The sequence below is a fragment of the Scomber scombrus genome, chromosome 16 (genome assembly GCF_963691925.1).
Source record: "Scomber scombrus chromosome 16, fScoSco1.1, whole genome shotgun sequence".
Taxonomy (NCBI): Eukaryota; Metazoa; Chordata; class Actinopteri; order Scombriformes; family Scombridae; genus Scomber; species Scomber scombrus.
The window spans coordinates 18,326,793-18,352,757 of NC_084985.1; the positions used below are offsets into that span (position 1 = coordinate 18,326,793).

At 41.3% G+C, this 25,965-nt stretch overlaps 1 protein-coding gene across 2 annotated transcripts; it reads left to right on the top strand.

Moving 5' to 3' along the window:
* Positions 1–5,110: 5,110 nt before the first annotated feature.
* Positions 5,111–25,188, top strand: igf2bp3 (insulin-like growth factor 2 mRNA binding protein 3). 2 transcript variants are annotated; one of them, XM_062436031.1, is made up of 16 exons: positions 5,111–5,744; positions 6,708–6,768; positions 12,418–12,466; positions 16,031–16,082; positions 16,360–16,423; positions 17,192–17,470; positions 17,598–17,732; positions 18,194–18,316; positions 18,466–18,601; positions 19,515–19,646; positions 19,823–19,891; positions 20,842–20,961; positions 21,055–21,129; positions 21,399–21,530; positions 21,684–21,797; positions 22,227–25,188. In XM_062436031.1, exons 1-16 carry the CDS (start codon positions 5,570–5,572, stop codon positions 22,326–22,328), a joined length of 1,818 nt encoding a protein of 605 aa, XP_062292015.1. In that variant the 5' UTR covers positions 5,111–5,569; the 3' UTR covers positions 22,329–25,188. The 2 variants fall into 2 exon arrangements, with proteins under 2 accessions (XP_062292015.1, XP_062292016.1); XM_062436032.1 differs by lacking the exon at positions 19,823–19,891 and having other exon boundaries at positions 20,839–20,961.
* The last annotated feature ends 777 nt before the right edge of the window (positions 25,189–25,965 follow it).

The window sequence follows — 25,965 nt, forward strand, 5'->3', positions numbered from 1 at the left end:
TGAGGACAGCAGCAGCTGTGAGGGCTGTAGGCTAAACTTCTCTACATGTGAGTTTTTCATGTCTAAGCTGTAAACACAAGAGTCCATAGGGTATAATAAACATTAACAACTGTTTGCTATTAAATCATGCTGATCAGTTAGAGTTCTTGATGATATAGTGGTACAACAGAGCCTTTTAAAATCATTTTACTTTGAATGTGTCTTAAATTCTTCATCTTACTCAGTTTCATTGATTTCTGAAAATGGCATTTGTTGAATGAACTTGATTGCATTTATCTATTTGCATCTAATAGAAATTTGATGTTTGGTGTTTTTTTCACATGGTAATAATAATAAAGAAACAGTTCTTTACTAAGTCAGAAATGTATTTTAATTGTTGTTAAAGGGTTTGCTAATTTGTTCCCAAAAAATAATTTCAGTATCACTTTATATAACTGTTACATATAAACAAAGGACAATCCACAGATAGCTGAAAAGTGAATTACTCTGCCATAACATTTTGCTGGTACAAAAGTCATGTTAATTCAAAGATCAAATAATTTGAATTGCTTAAATTATTTACCAAAATCAACAAGTTGTTATTATCTCTAGCACTTTTACATAACATCAGTATTCATATGAGGAAAATAACAGTTTTATTTGTTTGCAAGAATTTGCAGAAACTTTTCCACCTGAGAGTGTCCATTCCAGATTCAATAAATACTGCACTTGATTTTGCAGTAAACACAATCTAATGTAAAATTATAAGTGTGAAAGCTTGAGGCACAACAAATCCTGCTTCTCTGTTCTTTTAGAAAACAAGATATTGGAAGAAATTGATTGCTTTTGGGCTGTTTAAATGGTACATTTCTCAACACAAATCACAGTCACAAATCAATCAAGGTGCTGAAAACAACAGCAGCCAACAAACAGCAAACAACAACAACAGCCAGGAAGAAAGTTCTTCTACACTAGAGACAAAGCAACATGCTCAAGCATGGCCATGCAACATATCTGCAATGTGTGGCTAAAAAGTCTGCAAATATTCATGTGACTATACGTGAAAACACCCACCTTCATCAGACGTTTGTACTGCATGAATGTGCTGTTAATTTGAGCAAAATGCTAAATAACAATAAAGGTGCAGTCAACTTGAGGTAACAAAAAACACAAAAAATCAGCAGATGTTTATAACAAAAAACTGCATTTTTGTTGAAATAGAGAAAAGTAAAAAGAAATTAGAATTTCCAACACATTCTTTTACACACTGTACATCGTGTGAAATGCAGTGTGTGCATACAATCGAACTGCTTTCAATTAAACTAATATTGAATGAGAAATTACAGGGAGAGTTGTGAAAGAAAACATGACGGATTGCATGTGTGGCTGCTATTAATAGCTTTCCTGAGCTATTTTCAACCAAACAAAGGGCCAGTTATTCCTTTAAAAAATATAGCAACCTTTAAATAATCTTTTCTGCTGGTATTGATCTAGATTTAATCAACTTTTTCATAGTAATTTGCAACATTTGAGTTTTTGGTAGAAAAACAGTGGAAGTGACGAGAAAATAAGAAAAACGATAGTTTCTTAACATGCATTATTCTTTTAAAAATAACAAAGAGGTTACATTGAATATAGTTCATATTTTAACGTTTTGCCACTTAGCATTAACTCATTATTTACTGTTAAAAATAAATGTTTCTTGGTATGTGTTTTGAGGGGACACAAACCGCCATTTTCTAATGAGATGAGGGGTGCCATCCCATAGGAGAATCTGTGGACAAAAAGCTTCCAGTATTTTGTTTTGGTGCCTGCATCAAACCACTTGATGTAAATGCAAAACATGTGTCTGGACCAACAAAAATAAATAAATAAAAAAGGCTTGCACTAGGTTGAAATGGGATATTGTTTCCATCAGTTAATGTTGCTGTGAGGCTCCACATTCTCCTCAACATGGCGTTCACCAGTGTTCCCTGACTCTGTCCGAAGCGGTCAGTCAGTGGATTTACTGATTACACTACTAAAGTGGAAAGAAAACATTGTTATAGATTTGAATCGCCTTGCAGTAAATAAAAAAATAAAGCAAGCTCACCGGAAAACAGAATCCTTTTGATTTCAGTGTAGCTTTAAGGGTTTTGTCTTGCGTTTGGCGACGCCTATATCTCTTAGTGAGGCCAACAGCTCAAAGTTGGGCTATAAGCTGCGTTTTACTTAAACAATCTACCTCCCTTCTCCTCTTGTCTTTCTCTAGAAATATCCAAGACTATCTTTAACCAGATCGATTTTGTCAGTTCTTTTTCCTACACTGACATTAGCCGCAGCAAATCTTCCCACATAGGATGCAGTCTAGTCTGAAACTTTATGTCAGTTTGCCCCTATGGAATTTGTCCATAGCGAGGAGTCCTGTGAAACTGGGGGCGGGGAGACTTTCTGTACATTCCTCAACGATACATTCACTTCTCCTGCAGAGCCTGCAGCCACACACTCACACATACACTCACACTCACACACAGACACACACACTCACACACACACACACAGGCAGGCTGCAGCCATGCATCAGTTCATTTAAACCGACAGAGCCGGCCGAGAACTCACATGACTGCTGTCTCTATACGTCCAGTCCACATCTCTGCCATCTATGTGGCACCATTCAACAGGCAGAGCACACTTAGGCTTAGTTCCTCTGTGTGCTTTTCTTTATTTTATTTGCAGTGGAAATCATTAAAGCCAAATAAAATGGTTTATTAAAAAATTGTATCAACCTAACTAGGCCAACGGAAAGCGCTTTGGTTTAATTAATTTCTCATATAGGTCAATACAGGAGGAGAATAAGGATATAACCAGTTGAACTTAATAAGAAACTTTTCGGCACTTGAAACTTGAAACAAATTATAAAGTGATTAAATTGGTATACGAAGTGACTTTAAAGCGCCTTTTAAACCTTCTCTTTTATTGTCTATTTGCTTCAGCTATTTATACGAGTTTCCCCAAAATGTAAACACAGCCTAAACTTCCTGAAAAGATGATAACAGTCCTGAAAAGTGCCGCGATTTTGATCTCCGGCTCGTGTTTCGTTACATCTTTATGACTTATGACAAAGCCTAACAGAGGAAACATGGGCAGAAATGCATAATTGGCGCGCTGATTCATATAGAATAGTCGAGCCGAGGAGCCAATGAATGAGCGCGTTGAGGCAGAGCCAGCAGAAGTAGTACGGAGCGGCTCTGCAGCCCTCTGATTGGACAGCCCTCCCGACCAATCAGAGCACTTTGTGTGTTTGTTCAGCAGCAGAGGAGTAAACCCACTGAGGCAGCAGTCATGGCCCCAGTCTGAGCCAGTGGCTGAAGGGCCCACTAAACCAACACTCCCTTTGTAACCTGCTTTACATGAGCATGCACACCTAGGCCTTTTCATTAACAAACACTGCAGGGACACGATACTATCATTTCAGCTCAAACCATAGCATTTTGTACTGGCAATTGCAGGGTTAGGGTGGAGGCAACACCCACATAAACTTATTTTTCCAACACATTTTTCTTCGTGAAATAGTCAAAATCTTGCAGTTTCCTAAATGATGAGCAGATAATATAGCCTATAGGTTGCAATAAAAAATACAATTATAGGAAAATGAAGTTAAAGTTAATACTGTATAGTTTCGATTTATAGTTTATTGTAAAGATAATGAACTTTTTTAATTTGCCCATCATAACTCATATAGGATAACTTATATACAATAATTAGGCTACATGAATGTGGCGTAATAATGCCCTTATGTTTGCCCACACATAAATAACCTCATATATCAAATTATACTGTCACGTGTTGTGCATTGAGCACATATAAACAGACCCTCAGTCCGAAGCTGAACTTAATTCATAGAGTTAAATTCGTAGATAGATAGATAGATAGATAGATAGATAGATAGATAGATAGATAGATAGATAGATAGATAGATAGATAGATAGATGGATAACATAGATATGTATTAAGGGACTTGTTTAAGGAATGTTGTTTGTATGTTTCACATTCTTTCTTTATAAGTGTATTGTCAGATTGGATACACTGATAGCGAAGTGTGTGTTTGACCTTCTGTGTGAATTTTAATTTTGGGGACCCTTCTGTTGCAAAAAAGTTCTGTGTTGACATTGTATCAACAAGTATGGATTCTATTACCCATTAGACCTTTCTCTGCAGAGTCACCATGTAATCAGTCGGCCTTTCTTATGATTTGTAAATGATCTTTTTTGACAGTTGTGTAATATTTTAGACATGTATTCCACACGTGATTCAGTTGGGCTGTACATTACAGAGAACGCTAGGGGCACATTGGCGTAGGGGGACCCCTCCCTCTTTCAGCAAATGCAAATCCATGCCGGTGGTATATAGCAGGGAGGATTCGCCATGTGCATTCGCTCCACATGGTCAAGGCTTCCTCGCTGTATCAAGCGGGCTGAAAGTTGCACCAAACGAGCGGCGTGGCAGCACCAAAGACACCCCCTCAATATCATTTAGTGTGACCATGGGCCAGTCGGGCCTGCAGTTGGACTTTGAGTTGTGGATCAGGGAGGGGATGGCTCCAGTCTAGTTGGAGAAGATGGATGCCGTCATTTGGATAGTAATACGTGTCATTCCCACATTGCACGAGGGCCCAAGGAGCAGCACATTGGCCCTCCCTACTCTACTTTTCTTAAAATTTAATGTGTCCAGCATGCAATTTAGCAATATAATGCAACATCATTTATGAATGGCCCCACCCCCTTTTCCTCCTACTGTGTCATCAGTACAGCGCACTTAGCACAGCCGTGCGCACAAGCCCCCGCAATATCAGCGTCTCCCTGCTATGGGCGTGCGTGAGCGCACTGCCGTTTTACTATTCCTCATCTGACCAATGAGAATCGAGGCTTTGTAAAGAAAGGCACACGAATGTGATTCTAGTAAAGATACACTTGGTTCTCACGGAATCCCTTTACGCACATAGCTGGCCAGGTTTTTTCCCAACACCAATCCACTCTTCCCCTCCTTTTTTCTCCACTCCCCTCTGCTGTCCCCACCCCAGATTCCCGTGCAATTTTCCCCAATCCCAAACACTTAATTGAGCAATTGGGATTCCTCACGTGTGGGCTGATTTGTAGTTTGAACACGTGGCTCATTCAAAAAAAGCCGGAATAGCAGAGGATTTTTTTTCTCCCCCTTCTTCTTCTTCTTCTTCTTCTTATTCTAGGCTCTAGACTTAGAGGCGGGCGCCAGCCTTACCCTGTGTGACATTCTCTGTCTCTTTGCCAAGGGGTTTGGAGGAAGACACAAAGTAGTTTCTCCTCCTTTTCACCCAGCCAGCCATCGTTTGGAGACACGAGATTAATAATTGAGCATTTATTTATTGCGCGATAGAGGCAGAGGGGCGAGGGAGCGCAAACGCACTGTGAGGCTGCCAGTTTAAATCTATCTGTGGCTTGAACGACCGGGAAGCACGCCACAGCCACTCCGTAGTAGTAAAGGCGATTTAGGCTACTCCAAACACTGCACATCAGTGAGAGCAAATAACTATCTCTCCCTCAGCGTAAAGATTGTCCCTTTATCGGCGCAGAACATGAATAAGCTATACATTGGCAACGTGAGCGCAGAGGCGAGCGAGGAGGACTTCGAAACTATCTTTGAGCAGTGGAAGATTCCGCACAGTGGTCCATTTCTTGTCAAAACTGGCTATGCGTTTGTGGATTGCCCGGACGAAAAGGCTGCAATGAAGGCCATCGATGTTCTTTCAGGTGAGACATTTTGGGCAAAAAAGTGGTATTTATTAAGACGCACGAACTGCTGCAATTGTGTGAAGATTGTCTTACTTCAGGGCCCCTATGAGAAATGCATGTAGTCCTGTAGGGTGGGGGTGTATCCAAGCATTTCTTTCTCTCACACAATCTTTACTTGGCCTTTTGACACTGTGGACTCAGAGAAAAGGCTGCCCGAGGTTTGAGTGAAATTCTGTTCTTGTAATTTCACTGAGTGTAGCTTGATAAAATGGTCGAGTAAACACAATCATGAGGATGAGAATACCAAGGCATTATGCCGGTTGTGTGCCGTTCAGGGCGCATATGCAGCGAGGCTGTGAACGCCGTGAAGTGAGCCTTATTGTAGCCTCTAACACCGAGCCCACTTGGGCACGATAAGGGGTAGAGGTCGTAGTGTGTTGCTGCTTTTACCAGCCTCAATTTGAACTTACACTCGTATGCAGGTTTCAAAGTATAGGCCCTCTCCTGTGGCAACAACTCGCTACGTTGTGAAGCCATTTCGTCCATGCTGACACACCAGGTGGTTTAATTGTGTTGGTCTAATGTAGGCCAACTAACTGAGCCACACGACCATTATCTTTTGTGTATTATTCACTTCGTCTCATGTTTTTGTCTTTAAATTAAACTTAGGCCTGCTCATGGGGGACACGTTACAATTTAGCTGAACTCGTATAATTTTACGAATTGGTCCTGTGTCTGGCTCATCTGTGTCCTCGTGTTATTAGTGGCTCGGACACTTTCAGCAATTTGTGTTGCTAATATCACACTATGCTGAAAATATCCTGGACGCTGCCATAAGTCCATATGCCTGTTTAGATTTTAGTACACTCCATAAAATGAGTAGTAAACACTGGCCCTAATTGCATTTCCAAAAGCGAGAAGGGGAGGTCTGTTTTAGGAAGTCAAAGGATTAATGAAATTAAAAAATATTTTGTTTTCTAGGTAAAGTTGAACTTCATGGGAAAGTTCTCGAAGTGGAGCACTCTGTCCCTAAACGTCAAAGGTAGGTCGAGTTTTATTATATAGTGCTTGGTTCAACTCGTGGGAGCTCCTATTTTTTTTCTCTTCCTTTAGCCATTTTCTACTAGGAGCCTATTTTCCCCTCTAAGTTATATTTACTGGAAATGTGCATTTATGTTGCTGTTAAATTCAGTGGCGTAAGTATTTACATTTTGGTTAAATGAGGTGCCCTTTTTTCCCTAAATGATCTGGGGTCAAATAAAAGGGCTGTATGATGGCGTACACTCCCCTCCTCTTCGCCATGGCTGTGGAGTGCTCCTAAAAACCGTCATTTTGGTTTTAACCAGCACATTGCTTGCATTGTCTCGCTCGCCCATCCACTATTATATTTTTTGCATTTGTACAGCACTTGATATTATTTGTGCTCCAACCCCAGGGCGATTAGTGAAGGCTGGGTGTGCTGGCTTGAAATGTGTGCAGAGTGAGTGCAGGCTGGATTTGAGGCGTACAGGCCTTGTGGAGTCGTCCATTTGAGAAGGATCTGCCCGTCATTCTCCCTGCCTGCCCTGCGCTTCCGCCCTCCTCTGCACATTGTGCTGCTGTTGCATGAGATGGACTCCCAAACGCGAGTGGAATGGGAGGTTTGGGGCCCAAGTCACGGAAACCCCCCAGTTTCAGAGTTAGACCCTCGTAGCCACTGTCGTGTTTTAAATCACGATTATGCCTATAGAAGTCTTACTATACATATTTTTGGAAGGGTCCACGTAATTTGTGTTAAGGGCGTAAATACTGGGGCTTTTTGGCATTGTGTGCGTAATTTTTGGTCTTGGTGCATTTCGGTTGCAATTAATCGTTTTCTTGTTTTTTTTCAAATTTAATGGCAGCTGATAGGTAAATGCTGTTATGACATCTAAGTCATTACACGTAATATGCATTTTCTGTGGGCCTAAAGTTTTGTGGTATGATCATTGTTTTTAAACCAAGTGGAAACAGGGAGGTCGAGGTGAAACACGTAGGCTTTTTAAAAACTAATATACGTGGTTTGAGTTAATTTATAAAGTGCTTAGATGTGAATACGAAGCCAGCAGGGAATTTTGACGTCTTTACGTGAAATGTATTTTCCACCTGGACATCATACACGCTTGTCCCTAGTAGCTGGTAGGCGGTTGGTGTAAATAGTAGATTGGGCAAATATACCAGGTGAGCTACGAGGGGAATTTTGCGTCAAATGTTCAGACCTGCTTCCAAATTTTCCCTGATCACGAAAAAACTGGTGACGTTGCTCTTGCCTTTTTAGTGCAGTCTGCTGTGCTGGCTATGGTAGCAACAGAGTCGAGTTTCAGCCACACTTCAAAAAAGTAAAACGTGCCCTCCCTTTACAACATGGAACATAGCAGTAGTCAATGGGAACAGTATTCTGAGTATAGGCTACACACACACACATTCATACAGAGAGCGAGAGACGCGCACACACTTCCATACTGGGGCCCCCTCTTTGCATTCCAGCCTGCAAATATCAGCTGGGGGCTTGGCCAATCACCATGGCTTAACCTTTGAACTCATCAGGAAGGGGAAGTGCTTGTAGCAGACAGGGATCAAGGTGGGATGGCTCCAGTTGGAGCTTCATAAAGAAAATAATGCTACGTAGGGTGAAATGCTGGTGAGTATGGTGCTCCGTATTGTCCAAAAAACACCATGTGATATTTTGATATGCATTTTCTATAAATGTGTCATGGTTGTGACCAAAAGGCTGTGTAAAATGATCTCTCCTGCATTAGCAAAACATCTGGTGCATTCTGCAGTGATTCCTGAAAATATAATCATTAATAGTTCAAAACATCTTGTCCACAGCTATTGTTTTCATTTCATAGTTATTAAACCTATGAGCCATCGTGTAGTCATTTTAGATTTATCTTCTTCCCACTTCTGAAAATGTATTTGGTTTTACTTTTTTATTTTTTTTATTTTTTTAATCTGGCATTTAAAGATGACACTCACTCGTCCTTGCCAATATCCTGTGTTTGTATTTTTATTCTCTGAAAGCATGTACATTTTACAAAAAACATTATCAAGCATTAATCAGAATCTTACAGGTGTCATATAGTTAACAGCAATATTTGCTAAATAAATTGGAAATTATATTTTCACTTTTCAAAAAAAAAAGGAAGAAGCTGGGTCTTTGCTTGTTAGCGTAACTGGGCTACACCTTTTTTTTTCTACCAATAACTAAGTGAGCAGCTTTTTAAAAATTCACTCCAAATATTTAATTCCATCCTTAATTGTAAGACATGCTGAGTTGCAACAGTGTCATTATTTTATGCACTCTCACTTAACTTCCTGGGTCAGATGTGCTCCTCGTGTTGGATAAATTTAGCAAAATTAAAATATAGCTTTCCCACCCCTACATGCATGTACCCACTTAGTCACATGTACAGGAAGGAAAAAAAAGATGGCTATAAGAGGGGTGGCCCCAAGTGTGTGTGTGAGTGAGAGAGCGAGAGGGAAACGGCCGTTAAACACACTTTGTTCACAGGTGTACAACTTAACACAGAGCTTGTTGCAATTGTTCTGACTAGTGTACAATTTGAGCTCTTTTGCTTTTTTCTTATTTTAAACAGGTTTTTTTTTATTAGTATTTAAAAAAAAAAAAAAAAAAAAAAAAAAGTCTGTAAATTGAGGCAATAGTGTTGATCGTATCAGTGGTGGTTGTAGAAATGGCTCCTGGTTCTTATTACAAGAATTCTGGGTCATGGGGTCACTGTGGGGCCCCACCTGCAAAAACGGGGATTTGGAACGGAGACTTGGGGTGCCAGAGAATTATGAATGTGGCCCCTTGTTTTACCCAGACTACAGGCAAAGGCTCCTTAACTCTCCCTGCTCCTAGTCTCACATGAAAATGCCATTGTATTTTTACATTTGCTTAAATATGTATAATAAAATGTATTTTCAATGAGATGGCGAGGGTAAATAGTCTTTACAGAAGTTGAGTCATTTCTAACTGTTGATATTCAGCTCATCGGAATTCTGAGGGAATTCCAAACCAATCTATCCAAACACAAGTGTTGAATGTAGCTTATTGGGTGCGCAGTCTGCATGTAAGGCCTGTGAGAGGCTAGCGGAAACCAGACTGTGTGGAGTTCAGTCATTCAGAACCTCTGCGTACTGAATAGTCAATGGCTGGATGAGCGTTGAGCACAGATCTCATGTGTCCCACACCGTCCCTGTTAGTGTTGACGTTTGAGTGCCTCAGTTTGCTGGGATGGCAGAGAAATGGAGATGGATACAGGTGTGGTGCAGACTCATGTTGCTTGACTTGTGGATCCTCTTGTGGATTTATTTTTTATTTTTATGGAGGCATTTGCATGCTTGCATACGTGTTTACACCCACCCGTGTGTGTGTGTCTTTGGTGCAGGCCCAAAGGTCTTAGCGTGGTAGAGGATGGGGGTGAATGTGTAGAATGTAGGTCCATTTTAAAAGTAAATAAGGAGCCCAGCCTCTTCTTGGCCATCACATGACGAGCCAACCCCAGTCACTCCTGGCCCTCCCCTCCTTGCCTCCCCCTCCCACTTTTAACGCTGCTCTACATGTTCCTGTCAGTGGACTTGTCCGTGTCCATGGCAACAGGGCCCCACCCCCACAGGGCAGAGAGGGCCCTTGTTACCCTTGCCTGAAACAGGGGCTAGTCCCCACACCACACCCCACTTACACCCCCCCCCCCACCCCCCACCCCCCTCCCCAACCCCACCCCCCTATCCCAAATCAAAGGCAGGGACAAGGGAATGTATACCACCCCAACCCCCACCTCCACTCCATACTCTGGCTGACTTCTTCTGTGTGGAGCTATAGGTTAATCTGACTGGAAGTGCTCGGTGCATTCGCACATTTCGCATGGCGTTCCCACCGCAATGCAGAGCATACAGAATGTGTGGGGAGAGGGGGGACGGATCAGCCAGGAATGGCACAGTGGGCCGGAAAGAGCTGGAATTCCTCTTGGAAGTTATTTGGGAATTTTCTTTACAATTTGCCTATTTAGAATTTAAGTAGTTTCCTAATGTCTCAAATTTTAATGTTGTTGAACTGTTCTCTTGATTACGGCCGTATTAACTAAGCTAAGGACTCTGCTGTGGCCCTTGTTGCACATGTGCACTATGTTTTACTGTGTAGATGTGCTTGGGTGTATTTTTTAAATTACCCTTTTTTGTTAAATTAGCTTTTGAGGTAAATTTGAGTACATGACGTAAAGAGTGAGTTTATGAATGCTGCATGTTGTAAGGCGTTATCTTCTACAAAACAAGCATCAGCAGTGGAACAGTTTCTAGAAGTGGATGAGCTACATTTAGACGTCATTTAACAGCCCAGTGAAGCTTGCGGAAAAGAACAAGAGATGTGTGTAATGCTTAAGTTTTACACAGAAGACAGAAAATGGTGTCTACGCAGTCCAACCTAAATGAGCTGCATAGGCTGCGTGTGTGTGGCAGGTATGCGCAGAGCATGTGTAAGTCTAGTTGAGGTCAGGGTTTGTGATTCCACATAGTGTGTGTGTCTGTGTGTGCGCGTCAGCTCCCAGCCATATGTACATTATGTTCATTTAGGCCTATGTGTGTCAACAGGAGGTGGACTTTGGAGTGGCATGTACTTTTCTCACATTTTTATACAACGTCAACATGCAGGCAAACACTTGTGAAACTCTGACTCATTCATCCACAAGTTCCATTGTCTGCGTGACCTCCACACATAATCCGCATACTCCTGCTGCTGTTCTCCCAATGTAACTAAATTGGGGCCCTTCATTCTTAAAGGAGGAATTGGGGATTTCTGCCCTGGTTGTTTGTAGTGTCGGGGCACAGCAGCGCCATTGTTAATTGGTAGTCTCCACTTGCCTCTGCCGGATGCACACTCTTTATGAACAAGCATGCAATTTCAATTCTTCCTATTTAGTGTGACGCGCTGAGTGGAGATTCCCCCTCACCCCTTCCCCCCCCTTCCTGACACAACAGCTGGATGCTCCTGTATGACTGTCTATTTTGGTTGAAAAGTGTGGGCTTGAGCCCCACAGTGGTTGAAACCTCATGATGCAATGCTACAGGGAATATGCTTGCCTCAAACAGTTTGAAGACAAGACATTTGGATAGCGTATCATAGCCGCCTTCATCCTTTCCTCTAATACTCTTTCCTGCCGCTCCACTGTCCTGCTTCTCTCCCCTGTTTCCTTCCTCGCTCTGTGTGGCTCTGACACAATTGGTGGTTTGAGAGAAAGGGCGTGGTGCGTTTTTAGCTTAATTTTAATTTTGAACACCCTCAACTCAATTTAAACCACCCAGTAGTGATTTTTAAATCACCCCTTCACCTGCTTTTCCTCCATCACTTCCTCCCACGTTTTACTCGGTGCACCTGCTGGGTTGGAAATGGAATTAACGCAGAAATCATATCTGCAGCTTCTCCACCCTGGTCTAGCTAGATGATAGAGGGAGTGAGGACTTTTTTTTTCCTTTGTAAAAAAATGAAAAAGAGAAAAAAAAGAAGCCTTTTACATCATTTGTATCATTGTTCCATAGGTGTTATTGATTACTAACTGTCTTGTCTTGTCCCCTCCTTCCCATCTCTCTTCCATCTACCTTCATCTATTTCTTCTTTTCTCTCCTTCCTCCTTCATCCATCCCCCACCCTCTTCTTCCCTTGTCCTTTCTCCAGGAGCTGTAAGATGCAGATCAGGAACATCCCGCCTCACATGCAGTGGGAGGTGAGTGCTAACAGGTTGCTAACTGCTTCCAGGGTGGGGCACCATGGGGCAGCCCAACTGGGCTCTCATTTAGTGGCCTTTGGAGTCACCTTGCCACCCTTTGGGTTTCAATTGAGCACGCGCTTGATTCGTTTGAACAAAGCTGCAGCTCAACCCAGTTAAACATACCAACCAATGATTGCAGCTGTGATTGGAACAGAAATGATTGCTAATGCCAATGGAAATTTGATAATGATGGTAGTAAGATATATCCAATAGAACTTGGGATGGCTAGAATAGGATGTCAGGTTTATGTAAGGAAGAATTTTAAAAGGATTACCTTTCTTGAGTACGATCTCAAGGTGGTTTGGCCGGCTCATGCAAAAGGAAGAAACTTCAAGTATTGATATTAGTTGCATTACATTCCTACATGTGTTGGCCACCTACACTGCATGATTTTAAAGCATTTTGAGAAAGCTTACTGTTGATTTGGAATGTATTATCTGGCTACACTGGATCTGAAGTGCTTAAATGGGAAATGTGACTTAATTGTTGTGTCATGGTGTCTTTCGACACTGATCACATGTGCCTATTTGAAAGTGAAAGCCTTTTCACACCATGTGTTTTCTTGCCAAAAAAACTTGGAGATTAAATTAAAAAATAGTGTATTGTCTGAGGGGTTGTGAAACATTCATGCGGCCGGTTTTGACCTGGCCAACCCAAGTGTTCAAGTCTTTATGTGGCTTATGGGACTTTTTTTTTTCTTTTAATTTTTTTTAGAAAATGTTGTAGTTTTGTGTTTCATGCATCTGCAAATGGCGTGTGTTTTCTTGACCATAAAGAGGATATGTGAAATAAAATCTGCACCTGTATAATCCATTACATGGACCCTGAAAATTAAAAAACTTATGAAGTTTGTCAGAGAGGTGTCGATTTAAACTGTATCAAAATGTAAGGATGTAGTTTTTTTTTTTTTTTGTATGTGAGAATGCAATATAACGTATTTCCATTATTATTTTGTAACTAAATAATGCACTGGAAATAACACTATTCATAAATGCCACACACAGCCTCAAATTACTATAAATGTGTAGAGCACTGCTGACACTGCATGAAAATACAGCAGTATACTCTACTAATGTATTGGTTACTTTGTTGAATCCCATTAAATGATACAAATATTGATTTTTATGTCCATGTTGTGACCCATACCATATTCACATAGCAGCTTAGAACACGCTCCCACAAGACAAAAAAAAAATTAGGAAAAAAAATTCATGACCTGCTGTTAATCCTTTACAAAAAAAGTTTCTACACACATGTATTCCAGTACAGATAACTGCTTGAATTATTTGACATGATCTTGGATTGAAGTAAGCTGTGGTATTTTAGGCAAACATGCATCCTTGAATTTTCTTTGACAAATTCAGCAAAACCATGTTCGAATTGATCATGCAATCATGTCCTCAGCTTAAAGGTTTCTTCAGCAGATTATTTAAACTGAGTTTTAAGCAGTAAAAGTCATGCTCAAGGTCAGTGTTAAATTTACTTGCTTTGTGGATTCCATTTCCATAAAGGGTTAATGTCATGTAAATATGAATACAAACTATAACATAACATGGTCAGATATCATGGCCACTGCCTGATTAATGAGAAATGAGTGTAAGCATTGAGCAACAGTCTGCGTGTGTGTGTGTGTGTGTGTGTGTGTCCGTACATTGCACGTCTTTCTTTCTCTGCATGTGATAAGCGTTTAGTTTTTAAAACTCTGGTGTTCAGTATCAGCTACACATTGTACTTTGACATACTAATCTGCTGGGTTCACGTACATTCTCTGGACACAGATCTACCATAAAACTTCAAAATGTTCAAATTGCATTGAAGCTTTTTTTCCCCCAGGAATCATTTGAAAGTCAGGATCTCACTGTTAACTTCCATTTGGAATGTCGTGCCAGTAACACAGCTATACGTGCCTTTTTTTTTTTTTTCTCTCCTCCTCCCCTTGTTCCCCTCCAAAGAGGTTAAGCTGTGATAGCGTGTGCTTGTAGTGTTTAATTTAATTTTCTGCTCCATAAAGAGTAGGGAAACATAATGAGAATTTCCTTTAATGAATTACAAAATTGTTCAGTAGTATTCTAAAATGTTAGATTGTAATGTTGATGCATGGATTTTAGGTTTCAGCCTTATTCACTCTCTGTGATCAAATGGCTACGGATAGGCTCAGTGTTTTGTAATGGTGGGCTCGCTTTGCCTACGCATGTCCCTCAAACTGCAGCTCCAGATCCACCCATGTTACTAGTATGTAGCGAGCGAGCTGTTTGCTTTCTCAAAAGGTGACATGGAGGGTTCTCCCCCTCAGAGAGGGGGAGGGGTTAAAAGAATGGAGGAACAGAGTAGACTGGGATATTTTTGATGCAAAGGCCTTGTATATATCTATCAGGTAGATAAGACAATGGGTCATGGTGTGTATAGCCTTACAGCTAGCGAATGGTGGTGGAGAGTAGTGGCGTGTTCACAAGCTGTAGTGGGTGGGTGGGCCTGGACTATTTCCCCTTCCCTTCCATGTGCGCCGATTCACAGAATATGTAGCATGAACTCGCACCCCTCCCCCAGCCACTGCTTCCTGCTGGAATGTACCCCACCCTTTCCTGAATGGCCTGGATTCCCATTGGCCAGAGTCTGCAGATGGACAGGCGGAGCAGCCAGCCAGCAGCTAGCAACTCTTGGGTTCAGGGAACTCATATCAGTGCTGGAGCAGCCAATGATTCTGAGTGGAGATGGCAGAGAGGCGGGAGGTTGCTTGGTTGGTGGGTTGGTGGAGTCGGGGGGGCAGGGACGCAGTCTTGTTGGCTAAAAAGTGGGGTTGAGCTCTTGGGGGTGTGGCCATGGGTTTGACTGAGCATGGTCGAAGGTCTTAGCTTAGAACCCTCGCTCCCCCTCTCGCTCGCAATTGATCACATCTAATGAATTAAAATCCTGTGGTCTCCAGATTTGGGCTGATGGCCAGCTCGATATGGCATTCATTTGGATGCATTTTGAAATAAAGCAACTTTATTTTTCTTCTTGCTAGTTGCCTTTGTTCATGTATGCTGACAATATTTTTTTGTGTGTGTGTGTGGGGGGGGGGGGGGGGGGGGGGGGGGGGGGGGGGGGGGGGGGGGCATAAAGTCCAACAAGTTAAAGCAACCATAGCTTTGTAGATCTGTTTTTTAAATGGTCACCAATTTTGTTTTATTTAAATAAATGCGTGTTACAAGCATCCTATTTTTTATCATTTTAATTTGTATGTTTTTAGTTATTCACAATGAATACACAACGTATTTGTAAAATGTATATTAAAAAAATAGCCTAACACCTGGTGCACCGTACAAGAGCACCAAGAGGCGAGTCATAATTTGAGGTAGACAGGCTTTTACAAGAAGGCAGCAAATTTAACCACGTAACTCAACGTTGAACTCGGGTTCAGAATTAATGGGCTGTGTCCTGGCACTGAGCTGAGCTGGTTTCCATGGATGAGCTTCTGGTCAAAGCCTTCTAAAGTCTCTAAGTAATCATGGCTTTTTCTTTATTCTTTTTTTTCCTCAGGTTTTGGATAGTATGCTTGCTCAGTATGGTACTGTAGAGAGCTGTGAACAAGGTAAATACAGACTCCTGTTTAAGCTTTTGTGTCACAAGTCTGCACCACCTCACCTAAACACACACGTTTTATTTACTTTTTTTTTTTTTATTGCATGAAAAAATTGTATCATGTTTTATAACTGTACAAACTTGTGGTGGTTAATTTTTAAAATGAAAATGTGTTATTTTAGAAGGTTATACAATTAGAAATTAGTATATAAAAGTAACCCATGGTGGTAAATTGTGTCACTGTCATTGGATGTGTGTGAATGACTCTGCTGTGTGTTCTCCCACAGTAAACACTGACACAGAGACTGCAGTAGTCAATGTTCGATATGCAGCCAAGGACCAGGCCAGGCTGTGAGTACACGCACACGCACTATGTTCACATCATTAACCTCCAACTCATCTTTCTTGATATCCTGACATGGATCTGTTGATGTTTTTCACTTTACGTAGCATTCTATACAGGAAATTACATCAACTTCCTCTGTGTAGTGTTCATACGGCGTACCTGATTTCCTTCTTCCAGAAACCAGTCTACTTTAATTTGACATGCAACGATGACAGGGAGGAGGGCGAAGTGTGTGAATCTGTGTGTGTGTGCATGTGCATGTGTTTTGGTGAGGGAGGGGGTTAAATTAGCCATCTGGTGCCCCCTGGTGTACATGAATCATACTACAGTGTTGCTCTTGGCACGAGTGGTTGTAGAAGTCTCGAGGCGCAATTGTTTCAGTAAAAAAATGTGAATTCTTGGGGCAAAAAAGACATGTGTGGTAAATTTGAATACTCTTATTGTTAGTGAATTTCTTGTAGCACCCTCATGAAGTAATATTGTGTCTTTAAGTTTGTTGTCCTTTTTAGGAGCTCTTAGCTCCTTGTTTCTCCCTTGTACCCGTTACTTGAGATAATGATACAATTTGGCTCAAAGCCTCTTTAATTCTCTCTTTGACAAAGAGACAGAAAAGGAATCAAACGTAAACCTTTTTTATGTTAAGTATCTCAACAGAAATTTGTCTTTTCACTCCACGAAGGCTGTCTTAAAAGCCTTTGTTTTTATTAAATCGTGCCCACTCAGTGGCAATCAAAAGTTCTGCCCAGAGACCGACGTTTTTTTATGCCCTGTAGGGCAATGGAGAAGCTGAATGGGTCAATGATGGAGAACTATGCCTTGAAAGTATCCTATATCCCAGATGAGACGGCTGCACCAGAGGGTCCCTCACCGGGGGGTAGAAGAGGCTTTAATTCCCGTGGACCCCCTCGTTCTGGCTCTCCAGGTCTGGGTGCCCGGCCTAAAGTGCAGTCAGACATCCCACTGCGTGTGCTGGTTCCAACACAGTTTGTAGGTGCAATCATCGGCAAGGAGGGTGCAACTATCCGCAACATCACCAAACAGACCCACTCAAAGTACGTACTCTGAGGTCAGGAATTGTGCTGAACGTTGCCGTGTGAGTTGTGTGCTTTACTTTGCTGGACTGACTTCCAGCATTTAAATGTGCTCATTTTATAATTCTCTTCTCTTTTTTTACCCCAGGATTGACATCCATAGGAAAGAAAATGCAGGTGCTGCAGAGAAGCCCATCACAATTCACTCTACACCTGAAGGCTGTTCGAATGCCTGCAGAACAATCATGGAAATCATGCAGAAGGAAGCCGTTGACACAAAATTGTGAGTCTGAATGATAAAATATGGTCATAGTTCAAAAGTTTTACATTTTTTTTGTGTATACAATAGTGAAATAGACAAATAAAATTATTTGACAATTAGTATTTAATAGTTAAATATAATTTGAGTCAATTGGATTTAGATTATTTTCGCTTTCTTAAAAATATTTTTAAAAATGCTGTTTTCATTCTGTCTGCATGAGGGTGATGTATGCATGTTGTATGCTTTGTTTACAACTGTTAAAGGTTTATGGTTGGAGGTCAGTGCATTTATTTATTAGCCACACCTGTAAAAAAAAAAACAACCAAGGAAATGAGCTTTGACAGGTTGTACATAGAATATAGAAGAATTTATACTACAAGATGTTCGTAGTTTACAGCATTCAGACAAATAGATAGAAATCACATCTGTGTTCAGTCAATATGAAGGATTGCTTAAATTAACATGCTGTCTGTATTGTGCAGTACTGAGGAGATCCCACTGAAAATCCTTGCACACAACAACTTTGTGGGAAGATTAATTGGAAAGGAAGGACGCAACCTAAAGAAAATCGAGCAGGACACGGGGACCAAGATCACAATCTCACCGTAAGATTGCTTGACGCTGTCCCAAAGTTCGCTGATATCTACTTGTATTGACACCACTGCAAGGCCTTCGCATAATGTTGCAGTAGCTGCTGTGGTATCACTATTTAAATTGTCAGAGTTCTTGCTCATTTGCCCCTTGTTCTATCCAGTCTCCAGGACCTGACCCTGTACAACCCAGAGCGGACCATCACAATAAAGGGCGCCATTGAGGCGTGTGCAAGAGCAGAAGAGGAGGTCATGAAGAAGATCAGGGAATCGTATGAGAGCGACATGGCTGCTATGAATGTAAGTGTTCATTACACCAAGAGTTGAAATGGATTCACCAGGAAATGTGGAGTGTGACTTCACTTAGTTTTAATGGTTAATATTTTTAAGCATGTGGTGGTAAAAACTACACATTTTCTTTGACTAACTGACTCAAAAGTGACAGCAGATATTCTGCAGTAGTAGACTGTTTCCTAAAGGTGATTAAGTTTACATCCACACAAACCAAATTATGTCAAAAGGAAGCAAATCAGGTAATGGGTTTACGTGCACAAGCGATCTGAAAACACCACCAGCATTGAGTATTTTGTCAGAAATAAACTTAAAAACAACTTATAGAAAACAGTTTTCCTTCAGCATGTTCTGATCAGGTTCCTCCTTAGAAGCTTCTCATAAATGGAAAGATTTTCAGATTGTATGTATAACATTTCAGATACTGGAGAATGACTAAAATATTTTCTTCCCTCTTACAAACCTCACAGCTAGAATCAAGCTAAAGTGATTTATATTTCAGTTCTATCTGAAGTCGTTAGTTACATAAGTTTGATACCAATCTTCTGGGCAGTTTACTTCCCCAAAATGGTCACTGTGGGGTTTTTTCAGGGCATGTTGTAAGCCAGTTACTACTTTGCAAAAGTTCATTTTCTTCTTTAAAGGTTGCTTAATTATACTGTGTAATGTGAAGCTGTAAAGAGATGACAACTTTTATGATTTACACATTCTACTCACTTTTTGAGCTGTAGTAATAACTCTTGTGTAGTTGGAATTGTATATGTAAATCTTGTGGAGATGAAATGGGTACAAACCCTCCACTAAGGTCCATATTGTAAACATACATGACTGTGGTAAATGTTATTCTGGATAAGAGGTGTTGATGCACATCTGTAACATACCGGTATGTTGTGTTGATGGAAATGTTTTTCATTAATTCTAGCTCCAGTCCAACCTGATTCCAGGTTTGAACCTGAACGCTCTGGGTTTGTTCCCCAGTGGAACACCAGGCATGGGTCCCTCCATGTCCAGTGTCCCACCTCCTGGAGCCCACGGTGGATGCTCATCATTTGGAGTAAGTCTCCTTGTCACATACTATACTGTACAGTAGCTTGCCCCTTATGCTACCATAACAGACCAAGAACTGGTTGTTTTGTCTTGGGTCGTCTAGTGAAAACTATTATTAATTTATTTTTTAAATCAGATATTTAGTCTTTAGCAACTCAGTTTCATGTTTCTTTTTCCCTTTAGTGCAGTCCCTATGGGGGTGAGGGGCCATTTTGGGCTTCTATGCTGTCGGCGAGCAGCCAGCCACTTGCTGTAAGTCACCCGTCCCAAAGTGCTTTGCACGGCTTGTGGCGGCTCGCAGCAGGAAGAGTTGGCAGGGTTTGCTACATCGAAGTTCTCCAGCTGCCCTTTGTTCTCTGACCTTTAGGCAGGCCCTAATCTGTGTGCAATTTTTAATCAGGGGGATAGTGGAGACATAAATCCTGGAGGGCAACAGCAGCTTGGCTACCAGTTGTATTTTAGTTGAGTTGCGACACGTTTTACAGTGTTATTTCTAACAAATATGAGGCATTTCCACTTGTTTAGGAAGTTGAATGTTTTCCAAACAGAGAGGAAAACATTCTCAGAACTAAAATCCTTTCTCCAGATTTGGAGGCTGCCAATGCAAGTTGTTGGTGTGCCCTCAGCTGACACATTGACTGGAATATTGGGCTCAATCCTAAATCAACAGCGGTGCTTGTTGTTCCTTTTTGACGATGCAACCGCCTCCTTTTTCAGAGCTCATGTCAATCACTCACTCAAACAAGTGATGTGCTCTAACATGACTAGCACAACTCTTTTGTATAATATAAAACATTTCTTTCTTTTTCTTTTAGATATTTATGATTGAAGTACTAAACGGATGCATGCGGCAAACTGAGATCATGGCTTTTTTAGAAAAAATATTTTTTATATACATTTTTAACAGTGTAAAAGAAACTAAAAATGTATTGGCGTTGGCAAGACATAGACCGAGTGGCGTAACACAGTTCCCCCTGGACATCTGCGATTGTATCACTGCATTACAGATATGCCACTTCTGGTCATCTGATTTCAAATGGAGGGCATGAGCTCCAATGTAGCTTAGAGAATGTAACAGCTTTGCTAGATTTAATGATCTGCATTTGCGCATTGGTGGCTGGAGTTGAGCAAGCGGTCTTCAGTTACTGTTCCTGTGATGTGCCTCCTCGTCACAGTAGTACTAATGTGCTTATACCCAGCAGGGACACCCAGAGTCGGAGACGGTTCACCTGTTCATCCCTGCGCTTGCAGTGGGAGCCATCATTGGAAAACAGGGTCAGCACATCAAACAGCTGTCACACTTTGCTGGAGCCTCAATCAAGGTGAGTGACGGACGGTAAAGTTCTGAATCTCAGTGATAATGTGTCAGTGTCAGGTTGCTTGTTTGTTAATGCTGGCTGCCTGCCCTTCTTCAGATTGCCCCAGCGGAAGGGATGGATGCCAAACAGAGGATGGTCATTATTGTTGGACCACCAGAGGCTCAGTTTAAGGTGTTGTACCTTCACATGAAACTGTTTGATTAGAAATAAAAGAATGGAGCCATATAGTTAAATTTCATGGTGACAACTGTTAGCTGTATCTTTATTTTGCAGTCAGTGTGTTCTCACTTCATTAACCGTTTTAAACTGGTAGCATCTTGTTGGCTCTTTACAACCAGAAGTAAAATAAGTTTTTCTTAAGCTGCACTTTTAAAACGAGACATTTTTCCCCAGGAAAAAAAGAGCAAAAGTAATTGGTATTCTAACGTGTTCGGCTGCAGGCTCAGTGTCGCATTTTTGGCAAGCTGAAGGAAGAGAATTTCTTTGGACCCAAAGAGGAGGTGAAGCTGGAGGCTCACATCAAGGTTCCCTCCTTTGCTGCTGGACGGGTCATCGGAAAGGGTGGAAAAACGGTAAATAAGGAGACTGATTGATCAGTGCTTGAAATTTGGAAAGCTATGTTGGTGCGATCATTAAGTTTGTTCCAACAAATAAAAAAATTAAGCTGTTTTATTTCATCCAATTTCTTATTCTTTTTCATCTTGATATCTCAATTGCGGCTGCAGGTAAACGAGCTGCAGAACCTGACCTGCGCAGAAGTGGTGGTGCCCAGGGACCAGACGCCTGACGAGAACGATCAGGTCATAGTCAAGATCAGCGGACACTTCTTTGCATGCCAGGTGGGTGCTGCGAAGAAAACCGGCATGTGCAGTATCTCAGGAAGTCTTATCTCCCAAAAGGCACATGATTAAGAAGTCGTCTTTGTCTGTCTCTGTATAATCGAATGAAGGTTTTTGCATTAAGATACTTGCGGGCAAACGCAGCTCTGAGTATCTGCCTTTAATCGCAGCCATAAAATCTCTTATTTTTAATCAGGACCAAGTAAGGTTTACCTGGGTGCAGTCTATGCAGATTGAGTGAAAATCCAACTATTTAAATATTGGCCATCTTAATTTAATTCAAGAAAGTCTTGCAGCTGCAATACATGCTGACAAAAGCATGGGCTGAGGATGAGGAATCACTTGAGGATAACACGGGATCCCTTAAGACTTGTAACTTTATGTCATGATCTGGTTTTAAAATTCCCCTTTTATCCCCATGTTGTCCAGCTGGCCCAGAGGAAGATTCAGGAGATCCTGGCCCAGGTGAGGAGGCAGCAACAGCCTAAGCCCACATCTGGAGCCCAACCTCCACTGCCCCGCAGGAAGTAAAAGACCCAGCGGACCTGGAGGAATGGTGACTGAATCTGCCAGAAGACTAGACAGTTGGACAGATGCAGCAGAGTCCAGGGGGAGAAGAAGACAAGGGGTTGTAATGCTCATCTCAGGGGTCAAAGGTTATCAGAACCCAACCAAACATCCACCCCTCCTTGTCTTACTTGAGCTTTCAAGTGTGGCTAAGAGACTCTACGCCTCTAAACCCCCACCCACCTCACCTCTCTGCATCTCTGTGAAAAAAATGTACATTGGAGGGCTCCCAACATCACCTGCCCTCACATGTGCGCACCCCTCGACCGCTCTCCTCCTGCCCCCACGGGTGTGTTCAAAAATTATTTTTTTCCTCTTTTTACACTAGAAACACAAAGAAGAAATAAGGATCCCCCTCCTATCACCTCTTTTGGTGTGGTACTTCAAACCTGACAAGATGTTTTCGGTTGACTTCAGATTTAGTTGACACTTTGTTTTTTTTCCTTTTCTTTTTTTTTTCAGTGTTCAATAGGTTGAAGCTTTCTCATGAGTTTTCTGTGGAAAGGAAAAGGCATTGCTATCAAGGTCCTGGTCGGACCAACAGAGAGGTTTATTTGGGGGGAGGGTTGGCTCAGGTTGGTTGGGCCATGTTTAGGGGAAAGATTCTTGTTTCAGGACAGGACCCCTGAAAGGGTGGATTATATTGGGCGTTCTGCCCTTGTAATGATAGTGGCATTTTATAAATTCGGATGCATTTTATAGATAGACCTATATACATAGATGAATATATATTTAGAGGTGAGGGCAGCGCCACGACTGACACTTAGGGAAATGGTGCCGAACTGCTGCTGCCCAGGAAAACCAATTTAATATGCATTTTACTTAACTACCTCAGGATCTAGTACCTCAGAAGAGAAAAGAAAATGATTATATATATATATGAAAAAATGTTCCTTTCTTTTTTATTTTGCTTTTGTGGTATTTTGTATACTTTATAAAGCTGATAGTCTTTGAACATTTTTATTTTTTTAAGAAAATTTAAAATTTGGTCAGCTGCCAACTGACCTTCCTTCAACTCTGGTGCTTTAGGTGGCATTGTACATGTGTATGTGTGACTTAAGATGACCCTGTACATAAAGTCTATTTGTACATAGTGGCCCCGGAGCAAGAGTTGGCGCCCCCCTCAGCTGGCGGCTGACAGGAGTATCCAGAGAAAATCGCCTCAGTTTTTCCCCTGAGGGTCCACCATCTTCTGAAAAAAAGTACAAAACAACTAAGACATGCAAATGATGCCAACCGTACATAATTGCAGCAATGCCATTTAGTTTTGGGATTGACATTGTTATTGGTAATGGTACTTTAATTTGTCAAAATTTCCTTTTTCGCCTTCCTAGCAGGGCTGTGGTCGGAGCAGTGCAGGGGTGGACTGTAATGGTCCTCTGTGTAGCTGCTCTAGAGTTAGCAGAGCGTCTGTTTTTTGTCTGTTCTGTTCCCAGGACATCTGCCACCACCTTGACAATAGTGTCTTAGCAAGGTCCAAGCCCGACTAGGTTTATTTTCATAGAGCAAGCTTTGTCAGTTCGGAGTGGCCCTTGTAGCCAGGCCATCAAGTCAATGTTAACGTTGTTCACTGCATGGTGAGGGTAGGGGGAGTCGCACTGATAGATGCATTTTTTTTTTTTTTTTTTTTTTTGCTATAGCAAAATGATTTAAACAAAAAAGACTTCTCTGTAACTCACAAATGTAACTTGATGTTTCAATTTGTTGTTCATACAGGGAAAAATAAGCTCGAAAGGCACACAAAATACTGAATGAACCCTGACTGGGGGTAAGAAAAGAGGAAAGAAATCCAAAACTTAAATATACAATTTATTTCATTTGTCTCTTCATGCCGAATGTAAATATGTTGATTGTGGTAAAAGTGCTTGAGTGTATCCATGCTTCCACAGTAGAACGCCGTCTACCTCAGCTGAGGGGGTGGGGGGTTGTTGTGGCACTAGGCACCCCACCCTGCCCCCACTGAGCGCCAGCGCGCACTGATACCTCAGTCCCAGGAACACTTCTTTCTACATGGGCGCGCCATCCTAACACCGCGCTTTAACTGAGGGGCACAAGTGATACTTAAAATTATCCCTGACACCTCCCAATCCCCCGCTTTCTTCCTGCCAAACCACCCTCCCCAGCCCCTTCCCCTCCTCTGCAGTTTGTTTTGATCTACCTCTTTAGACATGTATTTGAAGTAGAGGCATTCTTCTATTTGTTAGGATTTAGTCCCCCCCCCCCCCCCCCCCCCCCTCCTTACACCTCCCCATGCTTCCCCAGATATAAATTAAAACTTAAAATAAAATCATTTACTCTTTAGAATTGAGAGAATAATCGAAAGTGATCAAAATATTTTCTTTTGCCAGTGTTTATATATACTCTTTTTGGCTTAATTGAAATCCTCAAACGATGGTTATTTCTTTCTGCTTTCTATTTTTGGTGGTGTGGCTTACATGTATTTGAACTCTTGCTTGGGTTTTTGTGAAAAAGGTCAAATCACGTGTTTGATTTAGCATTCAATAGTTTAAAACGAGAAAATACAGGTTTTTTTTCTTAAAAAAAGGGCCTGCCTTTTTTGTTTGATTTGTAAGACTACAAAATAGATACAAGTCCTGTCTTTTTTTACCTTTTGTCTTTCACAAATGCTACACACTCGCTGATTTGGTAGCTATTTTCTTCTGTTAGCATTTCTTGGCTGTGTAACGTGGAACATCCTCTTGGTATGGGACAGATTTGAGGGACTGGGTCTCTGAGTTTTTTTGGAAAAGTGATCTAACTTCAGCATGATATTCCCTCCTCCCCCTCTCTGCAACCATGCTTGTGCCCCTTCACCTCCCCCTCACACAGCTCCACTTGTCAAATGCCTCTGAATAAAAAATAAAAAAAAATTTAAAAAAAGGAAGTGTTGTCTGGCCTTTTCCCCCCCCCCACCTTTTCCACAGAGGATTTTTTTGTGCTAATTGTATTTGTGTGTAGATGTTCATACAGACAACCAAATCTATATTACTAGTTAGTCTTATAACAGAATTTTGTTTGAAAAAATTAACTCTTTAGAGCAAATAGTATAACTGGGCACTCTAAATTCTTCAGAATTGAGCATCATATCACTACATTTTGTAGAAATAACAGCTATGATAATTGCTGGCCCTTACGTTGTGGGCTGCAGGGTCACATTTCATATACACATGTGATGGAGACTTTTTTTGAGTGGGAAAGGATGAGTAGAAACATCCCTTTCTATGTACAGTACAAGTCTATTGGTCTTGATTAAAAATAGCAACTTGAAGATATTCTGAAAAGTTTTGCTGTTAAGTGGCACTATGTTGTGTATAGTCAATGATTTGCAATGCTGATTGCTGGCGAACGAAGGTGATCAATCAAAATATGTACTGTCAGTGAGGGTGTAACATTATTTAGTCTGACGGCTAAGACTAGCCGAATCTTGCTATGATGGATATTTGATAGTTTGCTTTTATTTAAATAACCTTGGTTTAAAATGGATGTGAATGCTAAAAATTGATTTCCACCAGCCTTTCAAGCATTGTGTGCAGAAACAAGGTTATCCTAAAAATCCACAGAGAAATAGCAACAGAACTGAATGCATTCAAAAGATGAGTGG

Bases quoted from the DNA above. Each gene is read 5' to 3' on its own strand.
- igf2bp3 (XM_062436031.1), top strand. From the start codon at position 5,570: ATGAATAAGCTATACATTGGCAACGTGAGCGCAGAGGCGAGCGAGGAG. The intron at 5,745-6,707 runs GTGAGACATTTT...TTTGTTTTCTAG, and splicing joins GGCCATCGATGTTCTTTCAG to GTAAAGTTGAACTTCATGGG. The intron at 17,733-18,193 runs GTGAGTCTGAAT...TGTATTGTGCAG, and splicing joins GAAGCCGTTGACACAAAATT to TACTGAGGAGATCCCACTGA.